The sequence below is a fragment of the Penicillium malachiteum genome (assembly GCF_028827825.1).
Source record: "Penicillium malachiteum strain IBT 17515 chromosome Unknown utg000002l:1.0-8849297.0:1.0-8852440.0, whole genome shotgun sequence".
In the NCBI taxonomy this organism is placed as follows: domain Eukaryota; kingdom Fungi; phylum Ascomycota; class Eurotiomycetes; order Eurotiales; family Aspergillaceae; genus Penicillium; species Penicillium malachiteum.
In genome coordinates, this window is record NW_026643095.1 from 5,088,492 (window position 1) to 5,101,052 (window position 12,561).

The window sequence follows — 12,561 nt, forward strand, 5'->3', positions numbered from 1 at the left end:
AGATAGGAAACCACGTGATCTCTGGTTCCCAATTGGGATGTCTGTTTTGATCATCGAAACTCGATGCTCCATCATTCCCGCAACTTACGCACACAACATCCAACTACACCCTGTCGTTATTTCTCCGACTTCATAAGCCTCCATGGCTCAAATTCAATAAATTATTTCCCATTCCTACTTCATATCCCGTCTTAATTCGCGCCCCTCGACTCTTTATCGCTCCCGAAGCGCGTTGTTTACATCATGGCCACGGCTAGCGCGAGGGCTCAGAAGCCCGTAGGCTCGGCCGCATGGATCGCAGCAGAGAAAGAAAATATGGCCGATCTGGTGGAACAAGAGATGGAAGAGGTTGAATACCCTGTTCGTCATGAAATGGACTGGTTGAATGAACATATGGCGGACATCTTCTCCAAAGGACATACGTGAGTTGCGACCGATTGGATTGATATAGGCGGGCAGCGAGCTTGGCGCTGACCGAATACTCAGAAACTTCACCGATGTATTCAAGACACCAGGTAAAATGAGAGGCAAGACCCCTCGAACAGCACGGAAACGAAATGTCGAAGAAAACAGAGTGGTGAGGCGCTTTTTTACCGGGTTCCTCTTGATAATTGGATTGTCAAAGCTAACCTAGTCCCTACAGCCTTTGAGCGAAATATTCTCTTCTGCTCAAAAACAAGTGGAGAACAAACCAAGTCCGAGTCCATTTGTTCATCGTGTGATCTCCAAAACCGCCAATGCGGCACCCGCTTCGCCTCGTCCCAAGGGCGCAGAGAAGGGGCAGCCCCAATATCCGGATCTCACTCAAAATCTCAATTCATTCCAAAAATACAACACAGACTCCGGCTACCATGGCATGGAAGATGACGATGAGGTGGCTTTACCGGACACACAACCAGATACCCAGGTGTCCACACAACCAATGGAGGTGGACGAGCCGGCGGCTTTGGACTCACAGGATGATGTTTTAATGAGCCAGCCGACACCGACAGCGGAGGACTCCTTCCATTCCGCCCAAGAGAATGTACGCGCGCGCGGGGAGACCATCGAACCCGTGAACATCGACCCAACTCCTACGAATGAGCAAACTGCGACGCCAACAAAGAGAACGTCTAAAGAGGCGGTATCAAAGCCTGACTCCGAACCCGAATTTGCCTCCACGCCTACATCCAAGACTAAGCCTCAAACTAAGGCAATGAACAAGCAGAAACAAATTAAGAAGCCCGCAGCTTCGCCAGAACCTGAGCCACAATATGAGTCGCCAGCTAAGCCTGAGTCCTCACCTGAAAGACCGGCCACTATCCAGCGGTCTATGTCTCAGGATTATGAAGATCAGACAATGGATGTTGACGAGAAGTCCAAGGATGAAGATACAGTGCTGGACAACTTTGATGATATTGGATCTCCTTCCGATAATTCCACTCCCGAACGTCTACCTGTTCGTAAGAGTAGTCTCAGTTTTGCCTCTCTGCCAGCTCGAGAGCCACTCACAAAGAGTATTGGAGGCTCACGAATTTCTCGTACAAGTCATATCGATCTTCCTAGGCTAAACAGCGGTGGACGACTCAGCTACTTGGGCAGACAGACTGGAAGCCAGAAAATTACACAGGTCGCATCTGAAGAGAACGCTCGAAGTTCCAATTCTATGGCTGTCGATGACGAGAAGGACGCCATCGACAATCTGGATGCAGAGCAGGCTACCAAAATGCATAGCACAAAATTCACCCAAAGCCTTCATGATCGAATCAGCATGCTTGGCAAGGCCCAGCCATCACGAGCCAAGAAGTCGATTGCAGCATCGGCTGTGGGGTCCGCTAACCAGGTCGCTTACCCAGAACTACCTACTACTGCCAAATCCGATAACAACACTGAACAGTCTGGACCCAAGACTCGTCAAACTCCCCCGACTTCGGATCCGACGGCCGCTGAGGATGACTGGATTCCCCAAAGACCAAATCTTCAGAAGAGCAGGACTGCAGATGTGATGGAAAATCTCAGCAGTTCAACGGGTGCAGCAGAGACCAAGAAGATTTCTCCTGCTGCTCAAGAGCAACACTTAACTGAGCCGGAACGCCCCAAATCATCATACTCCATATTTTCTTCGCCTCGTCCTCAGGACCACCAGCAAAGTGCTTCTGCATCAAATATCCACGCAGATGTCTCAACTACCCCCACTGGATCGCCCCGACGCTATGATGGTCCTCTCAGTGCTTCAAAGATGAGGTTACAGTCAATCATGAAGAGCGCCAAGGGACTGTTCACAAGTACAGGCAGCTCTGCCAGGGTTGAGTTATCATCCCCTGAGCAACCACGCGTCCAGCCCAAGGAACGGGCGAGTGCAGAGAATGATGACGCTGAAGCCGATTCTCGCCGGCCCAAATCTCGCCAGATGCTCAGTCCCCCGCGACAGGAAGGACGACGAACTCGCAGTTCCACAGAGAGAGCGGAGAAGCAGCGCCGAAAGGAGCTGGAGGAGGAGCAACAGTGCGAAGAGGAAAAGGCACGGGAGCAGGAAAGACAGCGTGCCATCCAGTTAAAGGCTGCCCAGGATAAATCATCCGTCGAACCAGAAGAACGAACATCCTACAAAACCTCACAGTCACTCAGACAACCAAGCCGGGAGCCCGAATCTACCCAGGATAGCTCTAGGATTGCGATGTCACAATCAAAGCAGAATGATCGGCGTCCTAAGCCAACTCGTGAGCCTATGCAAAAGCCAAAGCCACAGCCTGTGTCCGTTCGTGTTGGCAGTACTCTTTCCCGAGGCATGACAATGAATTCTGCCAACGTGCAGGATGCTCCACCACCCTCGGCCTCGAAGCCAAATATTTTGAAAAAGAAGGCCAGCAATAACTCTCTCCACACCGCCTCGTCGGCAAGCAGCTTCAAGAGCTCGGTTTCAAGTCAGACCCAAGCGCAGCGAAAGGCTCAGCTGGCCAGCGAGAGAAAGCGAGAACAGGAGGAGAGGAAGCGGGAACAAGAGGAAAGAAAGCGAGAACAGGAAGAACGCGAGGCCCGCAGAAAAGAGGAGCTAAGACGGGAACAAGAGCAGAGGCGAGCGTTGCAGGTACAGCAGCAAGAAGAAGCTCGCCGGCAGGCTGAGAGTCGTGCTGAGGCTGAGCGAGAACGCCGAGCCCAGTCGGTCCAAGATGACTCCAAGAAAGCCGCGAATAAGCAGGCAATTGAGAACTGGCGAATGGAGAATGCTAGGAGGCAAGAACCAGGCTCCGCCCGACCTGCTTCACGTTTGGGCTCTATGCAACCTTTCGGTCGATCTATAAATCCCCCAGTCGCGAATCCCGCCAAGCCGCCGAAGCGAGTGCTGGATGATGATGCAGGTCACCGGGCAACAGTTGCCAAGCCCAGCAATGTACAGCCTTCCGGTGAAGCAAAGCGAAGAAAGACTGAGGATGAGCACAACCCAATGCAGCCTGTGCGGCCAGCCATGGCTCGCCCGATCCGTCAACCCAGTACTACTATTCGCAAGGTATGCAATGGACCCAATTCAACCCCGCTACATCGCTTTCTATTGCTAACTATATTATCCTCGATAGCCTTCCCTGTTTGGTCAATCCAGCATGCAGTCTGGTTCTTCTATGTTGAAGGCTGGTCAACCCCAGAGGCCTGGACCCAGTCACCCGATCGACATGTCCAAGTTGGCTCATGGTAAGATTCCTTTCGCTGAGCCCAACCACGCGCCGCCGCCGGCGGCACACAGAGCGCCTGCTCCCGCCTCCACGCATCGTACTCCCGGTCCAGCCAAGCCATCTCCCAAGTACCCCAACGGTGAGAACATCCATTTGCCTGAGATCGCCACGGACAGCGAAGACGAGGACGACTCGGACTCCGAGATGTTCCCTGTGCCTAAGTGGGCCCAGCCTAAGGAATTGGAGGGACTGCTCCGTCAGCAAGATGGAATGGAAGTCGATTCTATCTTTGGGCCTATTGCACCGTTCTCGTTGGAGGAAACCTTCAAGGCGGATAAGAAGATCAAGAAATTCCGCGAGCGAACCAGCAGTGCCAACTGGTCCGGTCCGGACGGACTCACACAAGAGGAGATCCGACGAGACGTTGCCGATCGACAGCGTTTGCGTCTCAATGGTGGATGGTCCTTCAATCCATAAAATGGTTTTGGTTACGGTGTTATAATTCTGGAACAGCAGTGGCAGTTGAGGCGTACTTGGTTTGGAGTTTGAAATCCAGGGCATTTGGCGTTGAGGTTTCAGGAAGGAACCTGTCTTGTATTCCCACTTAATTTATCGGCGTCTTGTACTTTTATTGTTGAGTCTCGAATCTTTAGACTACAGCGACATATGAAGCATCCATCGGTGCATATGATTTAATTGGATCATGATCCGTGTTTTGTTCACCATAGTTAAAGAACACCGCCTTCTAAATTAGGAAATAAAAACCTCTCCAATTGTAACCCCTTGCATTTCAAGCTTGATTGTAGTGACTTCAATGGTTACCGCCCTAGTTACCCCCTATTCTCTTTTATTTCTGCCAAACTTGGAAACTCTCTGGATTTCTGAATTTAACCTCCATGAGCTTCAGAGTTCAGACTGCCCAGCCCTGGAGGTGATCACCTACGTGTACCCTGGGAATAACAGACCTCGGAATCAATCAATCTTTTGTTTCTTGAATTTTCAAACTAGTAAGTTATCTAAGATGTATAGTATTATTGTCTTATGATTCATTAACATTGATTGGAGAAATCAATCCAAATGGCTCCTCCTATCCCTATTGACCAGAAGCTTGCCCTACAACAGTGGGCTAATAGCCGGGTTCCTAAGCCTAGCTTGACTGAATGCCGTATCTGGTTTGCGGATACATTCAAACGTCAAATACCCCAATCTACAACCGCAAGTATCCTGAAACAGGATATCCTATCTCATCTTACCCATAAGAAGGGAAGTAGGATTCAGAAGCAGACTGTTCCACGGGATACACGAGGTCCACGAGATCCACGATCTCAAGAATCAAATTGGCCTCTGCTTGATTTAGCCCTATTTGAATGGCAGCAACGGCTTCAATCCCATTATAACTTTCCTGTCTCTGGTGATATGTTAAGGAAGCAAGGCCAGGCGATTTGGAATGGTACGTTTATTTCTGTCAATATTCTTGTTCATATGATTTACTAATCTTGATTTTAGAGATTAAACACTATTTTCCAGATCAAAAGGCGCCTTCTTTTAGCAGAGGGTGGTTAGACAGGTTTCAAAAACGATATGACCATCGATCCGTGATTAAGCATGGTCTAATTGTTTCTATCCCAACTGATGCTGATTATCAGATGGAACATGTTTGGTTGATGGAATATGTTCATTTGATCGCTAAACAATATGACTCTGCGGTATTGGCAGGGTTGGAGCGGTTACCAATTACTCTTCAACAGGGTTTAAAGTTGGGGGGAGGATTTCTTACGTTTCATGGAATCTCAGAAATTTACTAATCCTGAGCAGCTACAGATGTTTCAAGAGTATGTACAGATGGTCAGACAGGGTGTGGTTAGTTCTACTAGTGATCAAACTTCTTGTCAGCCGACGGTACCTGGGGAAGAGAGAGAACAAGATGGAGATTCGGTGATATCTACAGAGAGAACCAGTGAACCAGTGGTCCCAAGTTCTAACACTTCTTTACATGCCCTTCCTACGGAAGCGCCAAAGGAGTAGATTTACTACATGTAGTATTTAAAAATGGAACTTGAATTTGAATGATATAATAAATATTATTAATACTAGTAATTTCAACAATGTGAAAATCCACAATAATCCATGGATATCAAAACCATTATCAACAACCTTGGAAGAATTCAAGATTCAACAAGAATAACATCAATATTACATCCATGGATCACTCCGTATATCGCCTACATGTGTATCAAGATCAAGATACACCTGCTCAACGCCAGTGCTAGTGGGTGATAATGTCACAAAATCAGCTATTTACATCAACTAGCATCATTGGTCTAGTGGTAGAATTCGTCGTTGCCATCGACGAGGCCCGTGTTCGATTCACGGATGATGCACATGTCTTTTTGATTTTTGGATTTTTTTCCCCACCTCCATTTTTAGATTACTCCGTGTTTGAAGTTAGATATGAACTTTTTTTTTTAACCCATTCATCTCATGTCCAATGATGTTGTTATATTTTAGGTTTGATCAGCCGTGGTTTGTTTAGCGTGATTTTCGTCGCGTGGTGCCACGATATGCACATGTTCTCCGCAATATATATCAATGACACTGAGGCTTGCACGGAACACTTGAGTGGGTACTTAGGCTACTTCAAACATTTGAAGTTTTACCACCAACTTGAAGTCGCTACCTAGTGCATGTATGTAGACCACACTTCAAGTTTTAGTAATAATATGACATATGGATGACTGCTGGCGCCTGGGTACTAGTGAGACTACCCAAAGGTTTTGACAATGCACCCTGACTCGGACCTGACATCCACACCTGGGCAGCCCAGTGCCAGTGAGTACATCTGCATGTGGAGTGGGGGAAGAGGTCTTGAAAGTTTAAACACCGTGTAAATAAAATTTAGACAAAATGAAATAAAACAATCTGAAAGGTATCAATTTTTTTTTATCAATAGATTTAAATAATCATGATCTTAATGGCAGCGACGCCCCATAACGAATATTGTACAAGAATTTTCCAGAATCTCCAGGGCACTGATCTGGAGCAAAGCAGAAAACATTTGACAAAAGATAGAAAAAATTCTACTCCATGTCAGGCTCCATATCACTACCTCCACCCTCACCACCCTCGTCCATGGCGTCGGCATTAAGATTCACCGCATCGGCTGAAACACCAAGCTTGTCCTTAGACTTATCGTGAGAGATTGTGCGCCAACCGGAAGTAGCAGTGGGATCCTTCACATATTCGGACATGGGGAACTAAGGGTTTCCAGTGTTAGATGGCTACTATGGTAAACAGTGGTAGAGAATCTGGGACTTACGTAGTGGTCGTTCTTTTTCATGGTGACTACCCAAGGAACGTTGTCGAAGGTGACAGCACGCAGACGGAAGTAGGTGTTGTCCGGGATCTTGCAGACCTCCTTGACGAAAAGGTCGAGTGTGGGAGTTGGGGTGCCGTTGACTGCAGTAATGAAGTTGGTTGGTGCAAGACCATAGTGGTAGGCAGGTGAACCGCGACTCTGTGAATATGGTTAATAAGATACGTGGGAAGTTCCAGAATATACTGATGGAGACTTGACTTACCCTTGCGCTAACGTAGATCTCGCTGTGCAGCTTGGAAATCTGTTGTCGGACCGCATGATGAGGCTTCTGCAGAACGGCTCCACAGAAGACAACTGCACGGTCAGTTTCCAAGTCCTCTGTTGGGACGGTGGGGACTCGGATGGTCATTTCCTGACCATTTCGGACAATCAAAGCATCCAGGAACTCCTTCTCATACATAACATCTAGCTCCGAAACACGGGTGATGAGTTGGCCATCCAAGGTGAGGATAATATCTGCCTCCTTGAAGCTATCATAAGAGGATGTGAATCCAGCGGGTGCACAATCGACCTTGCGGACCATGAAAAGCTGATGACGGGATGGGTTGGCTTGCGCAACCTTCTGGATCCACTCCTCAGATACACCCATGATACGCGCCTGGCTCATCTGGACGACATAGCTTTCCATGTTGAGGATGCGCAACTTGGGAGTCACACCCTGCTGAATCTTGGATGTGATGGGAAGGAGTGATGGTGTAGCGAATCCCAAATGATACTCAACATCCTTGTGGGAGCTTGGTGTTCGCTCACCGAGGTAGTTCAGCCATAGAGCCTGCACGACACCATCCTCGCCGACCAAAACACCGTTGGTGCACTGACCACTCAGTCCAGTATCCACAGTGATAGCATCCAAGTTGATTGCGCGGTACCGAGGTGCAGAGGAGTTGGCAGGGATCGACACAGTTGTGATATCAGTAACAGCGGTCTTGGCCACAACAATGCGGAAATTCTGGTTGAAACCAACGAAGATGGTATCCTGTCCCTGTTTGATAAACTCGGAACTGAGACGGGCACTTTGCACAGGTGCTTGTACCAAACTGGGATCATATTGAATGATGGTGTAATTCTGAAGTGGGTGCAGGAAGACAACCTTTGCAGCGACAATGACCGAGTCGGCAACTGTAATGTTAATATCGCAAAGATCATATGGCACAATGGCTCGAGAGACAACAACCAGGCCCTTTTCGGCATCGATGACCAAACCAAAACCAGTCTTCTTTGCCTGCGGGTAGCCATCAAGCTTCAAAGGCATGGTACATGAGACTCGGACAAAGCTGCGCACAATCTCAGCGGCAGCAGGCTGGCTCACACCATCCAGTTGGATGAAGTCTGCCTTGCGTGGGACTGGCTTTTCAGCCGGGATAGGATCGGCAAGATCGGAGAAGTCCCAGATTCCAGTGGTGTCATTACGAACTGCAAGGCGCATCTTTGGATGCCAGTGACGGTCGACATAGACGATACTGGTTCCTCTAGTGTGGAGATCACGAATGTGGCGATATGAGATGACCACACGAGCGCGATCAGGGATAGTTCTCATCACCTCTACGAATTCATCCAAATTCCGAGTGGGTCTCTTGTCAACAGAGTCAATGATCCACCCAGACAAGGTGTTCTCTAGCTTGAAAGATCCAGCAGCCTCACAAACGTACACACCGCGGGTAGCAATGGCATACAGGCGGGCCTGTTGGTAGGACAGGTCATGGAAGGTGCCCCCAGCAACAGTCACAAACCGGTCTGGGCTGATTGCGTGAAGGTCACCAACCTGGCACTCAACTTCCACATCCTGACCTCCTCTTTGCACGAGCAATTTAACTTTTTGTCCCACACTCGAGTCCAAAATGTCATCCAGACGGATAAACTGAGTCAGGAGCTCGCCATTAACTTGCAACAGCACATCACCCTCTTCCAGTTTGCCATCACCCGGGCCTTCAGGAAGGATAATCTCAGCAGCAAGCATGTTTGTTTCAGTGGGAGCAGATTTGCGCACAGCAGCTTCCCATTCTGGAGTCAGACCAAGACGACGACATTCATCAAAGGGCTTGAGGATCCATTGAGTTTGAATGGTGCCTCGGGTGACATGCTTGCCTTGCTGAATGCACTCTAAAGCGCGAAGTGGGCGATCCAAGGGCAAGAAGTAATCTGTTGCAGCACCATCTGCTCGACCACCGGCCTGCAAAGCCACGGCATGTCCATCGATATTGACGACAGGACTTCCGGAACTACCACCACTGGCAGCAGCAGCGGCCTGAATGTAATTGGTATTGAAATCACTGTATCCCTCACCGTACTCAGGTGCATTACGATCAAGTCGACTGATCACACCGGAAAGAATACTGAGCTTTTCTCCTGCATCGTTTCCAACCACCCGGATTTCGGCTCCAACACGAGCTGCGTCTGGCTGGAGCTTGAGCTCAGTAAGCTTCATATATCGAATGGCTTTGGGGTCGAACTTCAAAATGCCGAAATCGTGAACGGGGTCTCGGTACACTGGTCGAACATCGCACTAGGAAGCAGCATCAAGTTAGTCATATATTCTTCTTTCCCATATCCCTATTTTCATTTGTGTTCTTGTCATCCGCTTACCTCCTCGTGGTTGTCGAATATACAGTATCCCCAGAATGGACCAGCACCAACAACATGACGATTGGTGAGGATGTATCCACGTTCTGCATCAACGACAAAGCCAGTAGCCTGACTACTCATGGAGAGCTCTGTGTCAAAAGAGCAGGTCTGACAGAAGTGAATTGAGACCACACTCTTGACCACAGACTCGATAGTAGCTTGCCATTCTGGCGAATCAGCCTGCGCAGGGCCTAGCGCAAGGACACGGCCAGCATCCTCCTCTTCTTCAACGTCATAGACAGTTCCATTGGCAGGTGTTGCGTCACCGGGGGTGAGGGCCGAGCCTTCGGGCTTGAGGTGTTTTACAGGGCGTTCAGCTGCCCCGGTAATAGAGCTGCGCTTGCGCTTAGCACCGATATCACCACTTGCATCCATGGTGTAGGTAATGAGAGAAGGACGTGAAGAGTTGAAAGAAGCTCGGAGAGAGTGAGGAACTTGGGGGGTGGAGGAGAAGGGACGACGGTTAGGAGGCGAGGGAGGCGATAAAAGGGAAGATAAAAGAGAGACTCGAGCCGAAGCGACACTGGGCCAATGCACCACAGTAGAAGCAGCAGCAATAAAACCTGGGAAGCTCCTACTCGACAAAGACATTCGCGATCAGAGATGAGGCGGAGAGAGAAGGAGAGAGCCTGATTGGTGGGGCGCACCCGTTCACACGATCCGATCCCATGCCCAGACCACGCGCCTATGAAGATCAGTGACATTTGACGAGCAGAACTATCGTTGACAGAAGAAATTAATTAAATAGATTAAAAAATGAAATACGTCAAGAATAGGTCTTTTCTTCAATAGTCGCTTTTTTATTGAATGAAAATAGTAGTAAAAAAATAAATAGAAAGAAGCAAACTTGAAGGTATCTATCTAGCTTTAGTCAAGATCGTCAATAAATCTTGCCTCCCCCATTTGCATACTTCGAGAGTTCTCATAATAAATCCAAATTACACGCTGATGGTACACCCTTTCCATGAAGGCATCCAGGCACTCCCCAACTGCCTAGTTACATACATATGCCTTGATCTTTTGCGCTTGGACCCAAGCCATGGCGGGCCTGGAGACGGGAGGCGCCGTTTCCCAAAACCGGTTGGAGATGATAGATGGTCATGATTCCGAATGATGGCTCATATGACAGGTAGATCATGAAAATAGAAGAGAGGAAAATAGATCAAAAGAGGTAAAAAAAGAAAAAAAAGGAAAAAGAAAAGAAAAGATTAATGAACATCGATTAAAATCACCAAGATGTATAGAGATTCACCTTGTTCCGTTTCCCTCCAAGCGAGATCAATGATTTCTCACAATGGAGACACAGACCTTGGGTCATTAGACCACTGACTCTGGCATAGGAGAGGGACTAGGTCCACCATTTCCCTGCATCATAGCAGGACTAAACCGCTGAGCAGGAACCTGGCCAGATCGTGGGAAGAGCTCATTTAGCTTCTGATATGATTCATTTAAGGCGGGAACATTCGGAGGAGGGGACATGATAGCCGGTATAGGCGTCCGTTTTTGCTTATCCCCGGTATTTGCGAGGTACACAAGATTGGCTTGCATCCGTCGCATACAATCAATGTATTCTTGGCTTGGCTTTTGTGGAATAGGGATTCCATCCGTATTTTGAACCAAAGTTGCCTTGCCAGCTTTCTGGAGATTCATAACCTCCTCCAGCAAAGTGGAGTTGATATCTAGAAGTGTTGTAATGCGAACCCTTTCTCGAGCCACTGCCTGCGCCTGCGCTTGGAGTTGGGCCGGAGAGGGGCTTTGCATTTGGTTTTGGGAGAGTGTTTGACCTGGCCCCTGACTTTGAGGGGTTCCTGGCTGCGCTGATTGAGGGGAATTCATATGACGTGACTGATTGACGAGCAAGTTGTTTGCAGAAATGGACGCCATGTTCTGAGAAAATGTTTGCGCAACGGTAGACGGTGTGTTCGTTTGTGGATTTGGCTGAGAAAATTGGCCCATGTTTGCGGGGACGGGATTTTGATTGAAGGGTGCCGAAAAATTCTCCATGGGTGCTGGTTTGTTCATTAGCGATTTTTAACACTCCACGTCTTTATAATCGCAAACAAGCTTTTTGTGCGAATGGGACGAAACAAGGTACAGAAAAGCAAACAAATGGGAATGTCTAGAAATGCCAAGTGCATGCTGAAACAACAGGGAACGCCATCCAACAGGAAGGTTCATTTGTGCTCTGCAGGTCTCTGAAGGCCAACGAGATGCGTCTGGATGTACATCAGGGAAGACACCACCCCCTGAGCCTCGAGAGACATACGGCATTTAAAAACATTGGTAATACCCATGGGTATACGCAAAAAGTAAAGGCCAATATCAGGCTTATAATAATACAAGAATGGAGTAAAGGAAAAAAAGGAAAGATTAAATAATCAAAGAGATGAATACAAAAGGGAGGGGAAGGGGGAAGTCACTTTGATCAACGTACCAGCAGATTGTTGGGGAAAACCCGAGGGCATCATAGCTCCACCAGGGACACCTGGCTGCATGGGCATGGCACCAAAGGAATGCTGCTGCTGCCCAGGCTGTGACGGGGCCTTAGACTGGGGAAATTGCTGGGGTATCGAGTTTGGGTAGAAAGACATCGGGTTCGGGGGGGCTCTGCGTCGGGACGGGAAAGCCAGCCGGATAGCCAGTGTTGGGATCCATTGTATAATAAGGCGTGCCCATCACGAAGACAAACTATTGGCGTTAGACAGGGGCCGGGGCGTCCAAGATTGGCCCGCAGTCAATCCTTCCTGTTCGCGGGAGGAGCGTTCCCTTTGAATGATCTAGACAGGCTGGGGAAGACAGTCGATTACGCGCGCGCCGCACGGACGAGCGAGAAAGTTGAGACGGAGGTTCTCACTCGCGCGCGGGAATCCAGGGATGGGCTCGGAAAATTGGGACGACGTGTGGTGTGGAGAGGAA

The 12,561-nt window shown here is 48.7% G+C and overlaps 4 protein-coding genes across 4 annotated transcripts; 2 read left to right on the forward strand and 2 right to left on the reverse strand.

Annotated features, from left to right (window-relative positions):
• Window positions 1-243: 243 nt before the first annotated feature.
• Window positions 244-4,124, forward strand: N7483_004885 (uncharacterized protein; the record flags this gene model as incomplete). The annotated part of the gene is made up of 4 exons (XM_057088322.1): window positions 244-422; window positions 487-577; window positions 644-3,487; window positions 3,555-4,124. 4 exons carry the CDS (start codon window positions 244-246, stop codon window positions 4,122-4,124), a joined length of 3,684 nt encoding a protein of 1,227 aa, XP_056948151.1.
• Window positions 4,125-4,724: 600 nt separating this feature from the next.
• Window positions 4,725-5,452, forward strand: N7483_004886 (uncharacterized protein; the record flags this gene model as incomplete). The annotated part of the gene is made up of 2 exons (XM_057088323.1): window positions 4,725-5,097; window positions 5,175-5,452. The coding sequence occupies 2 exons, from the start codon at window positions 4,725-4,727 to the stop codon at window positions 5,450-5,452; spliced, it is 651 nt and encodes a 216-aa protein (XP_056948152.1).
• Window positions 5,453-6,724: 1,272 nt separating this feature from the next.
• On the reverse strand, window positions 6,725-10,020 carry N7483_004887 (putative nuclear serine protease HtrA2/Nma111; the record flags this gene model as incomplete). Its single annotated transcript, XM_057088324.1, has 4 exons — window positions 6,725-6,901; window positions 6,964-7,161; window positions 7,226-9,526; window positions 9,607-10,020. The coding sequence occupies 4 exons, from the start codon at window positions 10,018-10,020 to the stop codon at window positions 6,725-6,727; spliced, it is 3,090 nt and encodes a 1,029-aa protein (XP_056948153.1).
• A 942-nt stretch (window positions 10,021-10,962) lies between these two features.
• Window positions 10,963-12,236, reverse strand: N7483_004888 (uncharacterized protein; the record flags this gene model as incomplete). Its single annotated transcript, XM_057088325.1, has 2 exons — window positions 10,963-11,654; window positions 12,080-12,236. The coding sequence occupies 2 exons, from the start codon at window positions 12,234-12,236 to the stop codon at window positions 10,963-10,965; spliced, it is 849 nt and encodes a 282-aa protein (XP_056948154.1).
• Window positions 12,237-12,561: the final 325 nt, after the last annotated feature.